The sequence below is a fragment of the Battus philenor genome, unplaced genomic scaffold (genome assembly GCF_028537555.1).
Source record: "Battus philenor isolate CCGP_79_NKW_IND1 unplaced genomic scaffold, ilBatPhil1.0.hap1 SCAF_24, whole genome shotgun sequence".
In the NCBI taxonomy this organism is placed as follows: Eukaryota; Metazoa; Arthropoda; class Insecta; order Lepidoptera; family Papilionidae; genus Battus; species Battus philenor.
Genome location: NW_027181687.1, coordinates 4,310,832 through 4,317,372, shown reverse-complemented (window position 1 = coordinate 4,317,372; position 6,541 = coordinate 4,310,832). Strand labels below are relative to the sequence as shown.

The 6,541-nt window shown below is 31.5% G+C and overlaps 1 protein-coding gene across 1 annotated transcript; it reads right to left on the bottom strand.

The window, feature by feature from the left end:
• Positions 1-730: 730 nt before the first annotated feature.
• Positions 731-5,837, bottom strand: LOC137924494 (UDP-glucosyltransferase 2-like). Its single transcript, XM_068767879.1, has 4 exons — positions 4,764-5,837; positions 3,824-4,046; positions 3,518-3,737; positions 731-1,049 (listed from the first exon to the last, which is right to left on the bottom strand). Exons 1-4 carry the CDS (start codon positions 5,592-5,594, stop codon positions 731-733), a joined length of 1,593 nt encoding a protein of 530 aa, XP_068623980.1. The 5' UTR covers positions 5,595-5,837.
• Between the last annotated feature and the right edge of the window lie 704 nt (positions 5,838-6,541).

Below are 6,541 nucleotides of genomic sequence, written 5' to 3'. Positions count from 1 at the left end.
ACTTTTAAAACTCGTATTAATCGTCAACTTTTTGTCTATTTTATTTTTGTATCTTCTCTGATTTACAAGGTGTTACAGTCGTGAAGAAGAAGCAATAAGAAATTCTGCTTCAAGTTTAATAATAACTTAAGAAATCCTTCACAATGTAATAGGACTTTTTACAAGTTTTAGTACGATAAACTTTATTTAAACCATTATAATTAAGAGGCATTGTAAGGTTGTAAAGAATAACTATTTTTAAACCTAGAGAAAGATATTAGAAGCCTATAATTATATGTAACAATATAGATAAGGAATACCCGAAAAAAGACCATGTTGTGATTATATTGAGGATTAGTTAATAAAAATAAAACGATGAATTTTGTCTTCACGTGATCATCAATTGTATTATTATTTAAAAACTTATGCAAATTTACAAACAGTTCTGCTAGTTTAAATTTTAAAGTAACTTTACTCGATCAATTCTGAGATAATATATTCAGTTAGAAATAAAATGTAATACATGCTGTGATGATTAATTATCTAATTGCCGAGAACATAAAGGCAAGTAAAACAACCAACTTTTCCGACTGATGTTGATGGTTTGCATGTGTAAACTTTTGCATATATTACGGCAACATTTACGTAAGGTAAACAAAACAATGCTAGTTATGTAACAAAATGTTATGATAATTACTTATCTTACGTAAATTTGTAAGTAAACATTTAAATTCTAATCTACGAGTATTATTTATTTTAATTTTAATTTTCCGTTACCAATTTTGTTTTTATGTTTTTGTTTGTTCTGAAATAATATCATCATTAAATAATAATATGTAACACGTATCATGATGATAAATAGTGCGATAGCGATGATTAAAGATGCGAGTAGGACAATCACCAGCTCCACTTGGTAGTACTGGATCCACGTGAGGTTCGCTGCTGGCGTTCGAAGGTGGGCGGCCCCGGAATGACGCAGTACGTATTCCGTCCACCACACCGCACGTTGCAACGGTGTCTCCTGTTGATCGTGTACTATTGACCGGAATCTGGCCATGTTTTGACGGTAACTGTAAATTGTCATCATTTTATGTAATATGACCTATCAAATCTAATTTCAAATTATTATTACTAGCTTTTCAGACAAGCGATATATAGAACTTCCACTCAAAAAACGCTGATACAGATTGATTCCTATCGATCTTATTAAAAATCAATAGATGCCTATGTCTAGCAGTGAACGTCCTGCAGCAGAAATGATGACGATGATGAAACAATAAATAATTCAAAAGCCTTAACAAGATCATCTATCTATCTTGTTCGTGGACATATTAAGCTATGATTACTGTGGTTTCTACTACTCCAGTGCCCCAAGGCCCCATAGGCTATTCATTCAGCGTATATGGCCTACTCTCTGCAATTTCAACTTGCAGATCTATTTGGCTATGTGAATTACTTCGAAAGATTTTATCAGAACTGATATGATTTTTGATTGCTGTTTGATTTCATCTAGAATTATTTATTTTATTGTACTACTTTTGAACGTTTATAAATATTACAATCATAATACAGAAGTGCGTTTGGTGAACTTAACCCATTTTGTAACCTTTTACAGACATACTTTTGATAGATTGGATAATATTTTTATTACAATAGAGAGCCGTCAACTGATACGAAAAAAGCTTAACATATTTAATAAAGCATAAAAATCAAGCTCCCAGTCTATGTACTCGTATAATTGACAATGTACATATATAATACAATTAATAATAGAGTACATCTTCGACATCATCACCATTGCTCCTCCCCTCTCTCATATATTTTCAATAAGAGCGGTTGGAAGCGCTCTTCGTCCAGCGTTCAGAAAGGCTTTCGCTTGCTAGATCTTGGTGTCTACTCCATCTTAAATACCCAGGAGCTATCAGTTTTGTATCATGAAATACGTATGTAATATACAAATATTTATAACAAAGAAAATATTAAATAACATATATAGGTACTTAGAAAAATATGTGGGCAACACTTCTTGATATTCACCAAGATGGCGACCAATGATGATTATATTTTAGGCGACTCGAAGTGTTAGTAGAGGATTGCTCTTAAGCGTTACAAAGATAACATTTAAGATAAAATCAAGAATAATAAATCAAGTTAACGTGATTTGATGGTACAATAAAGTACCGTATATATGTGCGACAGTTATAATAAGTTGAATGTTGAACGATTCTTGGTTAACGCAAGCATTATTTGTATGAAATGGACAGGGCTAAGTAAAGTAAATTGGACAGAAAGGCTATTCATACATACACTAAATATTATAATACATTACTATTCTCCTATAATATAATATCACTGTTTATACCCGATTTGTTTTAAAAAAAATGTTGCAGGTTTAAACAAAATATTTGATACGTGTAAAAAATTATAGCAAATATTTTCTGCCGATGCATAAGTATAGTAAATTGACAGGGCAGTTAAGAATAACCCTACAATACGCTCTGAAAAGGTATCTGGCCTCAAAGAGATACAGCCAGCTATCAAATTAAATAAACTTTGCGATTCCACTGTTTTTCGAAATGGGAAGTATAATAAGACTGTGTTTAGACGTTAGTAGAAATCGATAAATCTGAATTTAATTTTGTAACTATTTTACGACAATTTTAAATCAATGAGGTATTGATAGTTTTAGACTCTTTGTTACAACTTCAAGTCATTTGGCATCATTAGTTAACTTTTTTAAGTCAATTTTTTTTTAATAAAAGTTGATATGGTAACCTAAATATTATAATTTACATCTTGGTAGAATAATTTGAACACGTACCGCATCCTTTATTCCTATGTATAGAACTGTATAAAGTCACAACGGAAATGTGTTTTTTGTAAGTTTGTACTTGTAAAGATAATTATAATCATATACTTGCTTGATACTTTAGATTCTAAGATATTAATGATTGCGTAGTGGTTAAGGAGCAATGACTTTAGATCATCAGTAGGGATTAGTGAGATTTTTTATATTAAAATCATCAAAATGCAACTTATAAAATTGTTTAACCGGCGATTATTCACTAAATTATGTTTTTCTGTACATCTTAACTCATTATCGATTATCTCTTATTCTTTTCGAATAAAGTATTTGTTATCTCACAGGATTAAGCTTGAAATTGTCAATATTGTTAAAATCCTAAAACTTCGCAATGAGCTCCTTGGGTTGACTCTAACCCAGACGCTCAACTACGGAAACTAAGTTTGAGTCTATAACTTAATTAGCCGGTAAAAAGCTGGGGCTAGTGAATAAAGTTAAGCGGTTTTTACAACGGGACTGTTGCTTACTCTTTAACAAACACAGGTCCGATCAAGTGCAGGAATTTACAGTGTCACGCCACACAGGTTAAATCGCACATATATACGTTTATTTTGAAAAACCTGAAGTCGGGAATAGAATTACTAATAATTTTAGTAATGAATATTGCAAAAGTGCCTTCATTATAAGAAGGTAACAAATAGTAGAAAAACCTAGGTACAATGTGTGAAATCTCACCTTTCATTTTCAATAACTGTTTTTATCGCATTAGATAGTGTTTCTTCTGATAACGTTTCAAAGTCAAGTCTGACGCCTATCCCATGATGAACGTACTGTTCTACGTTAAACCATTGGTCACCCAGCATTGGTATTCCGATTAGAGGAACTCCAGCAGTAATTGCCTCATCCGTTGATTGCAATCCACCCTGTGTGATGAACAGCTTGATTTTGGGATGTCCTAAAAATGATTCAGTCAATAACATAAATAAATGTTCACCAATATTTTAAAAAAATAAACGTGTTGAAACTTAAAACTGTACTTACTTAGTAAATCGGATTGTGGGAACCATTTCCTAATCTTTACATTATCCGGCATGTTAAATGACATATTAGAGTGCCATTTCCATAAAATATCATAGGGCAGTTTGGAGAAGACCTTGATAATTGTTTTAATTTTTTCAGGAGGTAATAAAGAAGGATCTACATTTGTCCCTAAACTGAAGTAAATAACACCATGTTCAGAAACGTCAAGAAGCGAAGACAAGTTCTGAAAAGATAATTGTTTTATCATTAAAAGATTAAAGGGGTATGTTTTGAACAGCTCATTTGCGAGCAATAATGTATCGTACACCCTATCCAAAAATCAATGGTTTCGTAAGAAAGTTTTCATAAATCGAATACTACTTTTAAAAATACTATATGTTTACTAGCTGATCCCGCAAACGTTGTTTTGCAAAAAAAATTAAAGTTTTTAATTAAAAAATGTAAGAAAAGGGTTGATCGTAGAGGGGTGAAAATTTAGTTTTGTATGTATTTTTGTATGCTGTATCATAATAAAATAATAACCAAAAAAATTGTCTAAAAAATTAAAAATAAAATTTAGGGGTGGACCACCCTTATCACTTAGGGGTATGAAAAATAGTAGATAGAGAAATAGATAGTAGCCGATTGTCAGACATACTGAATACGCATGTAAAATTTGGTAAAAATCGGTCAAGCCGTTTTGGAGGAGTTCAAGTTCGAACACCGTGACATGAGAATTTTATATATTAGATTATCTGTTCCTGCAGACTTCATTCTGCCAGAAGTTATTGGCATATCGGAATCCAATGGATAAAAAATATAAAATTAAATATATCAGTGATCATTTCATACAGGGTGATTTGAAATAGTTGTAAAATCTTTAAAGATGTTAATATATAGCTCAAATACTGACAAATCACTGTTACTTTTTATAGCAAAACGTAATAATACGATGACTTACGTGTGGCAATTCCTTGTAGGGTTTTTGATGAAGTCCTCCCAAATAAATCACATTTTGTGGCACTGGTCGATTATTATCCCATATTGAATGAATATTTAAAAACAACATGTGCACATTATTCTTCAACTTGCTGAGCCCGGGAAAGTTTGAACCAAAAATTTTTGTTAAAACTTTGTCACATTCTAATTCAAATTTATCAGTAAGTTTATTCAATTTATAATGATTGTAATATAATTCAACAACTTTTTCCCACATTGTTAGGTTATAAATTTTTTGACGAAGAGGTAAAGGGTAAAATATTGGATGATTTGGAGTTCCAAATAATTCGTAGTTTCCAACAATACCACCAAAAGAACTTATTTGTATCACCGGAACATCATAAACGTGGGCCAAAGATAAGGCAGGCATGATACATGCTTCGAGAAGAAGTAGATCAAACTTATTCTTTTTGTTATTGAGTATTTCTTTAATTTCTTTTACTTCTAGTTGTGTTTTAAATATATCTAAGATCAAATCAAATGCAACTTCAAGCTGTATGAATAGATCATTGTTATTCTCTGCTGCAGCAGACACAAATCTTTTCCAAAGATTGTAGGAAATGTCGTGTACGTCTATCTCTGTTAATCTTGGTGGCGTTTGTCCTTTTGGAAAAGCTGGATCTGGTGTAACAACGACAACTTCATGACCGCGTTTCGCTAATTCTTGCGTCAGAGGTCGAAACACTACTTGGTGACTTATTGAAGGCATTGGAAACACTGCTAATATTCTTGCTGGAAAAACTTGTGACAATAAACTAGAACTTGTAATAACAAAGAGAAGAGCTACAAACATCTTTGCACGCGTTAGTGCTATATGGAATAACTTACTTGAATGACACTAAGCTCATTACCGCATTATTTTACAATATACACATCATCTAATTGCACAGAATAGGAAATTAATAGTCCAAACAACTCTTTATGTATGTTTATGTAGTTGTGTTCGTTCGTAAATTCATATGTCATCTAGAATCCAATTACTTTAATACAAAGACCATTCCGCAATTTTTGATAAATGTATAATTATATGATATTAGCAAATGCGATCATTTTAAGTTTAGACCTTGTTCACTATTGTACCTAAGTTTTTAATATAACGAGGATGTATAGCTTTCCGTACTTACATTGTCTAATGTTGAAGCTTGAACCAGACATGAGATTAGAAGTTCGAATGCAGCCGAGAGCTCAAAAGTTAGATTTCCAATTACAGACAGCGCTTTTGTTAAGAAAATTAGTTGTAATTTCATTAACTTTGTATAATTTCTTAAAAATTAATTAATTACACAGTACTTATAAACAATAACATATATGAGATTTAAAAATTCACCAGGAGTTATGATGTGAATAATATTTTTGAATGTCGAATCCTTTGTAGTAAATATACATACGACTAATGTGTTACATGTTTTGTATTAATATAGTTGTAAATTGAAATTGTAGTTATTTTTAGAATAGCAGAAGAAACGAGTCTCCTTAAAAAGTTAGATCGATATAGTTCGCAGTTCTACAAATGCTCTATCGTTTATGGGTAGTTTTATAAGCGGAATATCATTGTATACACAGTTATTATTTGTATTGTATTTCAATAGTCATCATGTCAATCATTTGAGTACGCAGTACTGGTGCAATTGACGCATAATAATGAATGCTAAGATAAAGATCACTTACTTGTGGTCATTGTTTGTGGTAAATACGGAAGCCACCTTTATAACGTACCACAATAAATTACAGTGGGCAAAT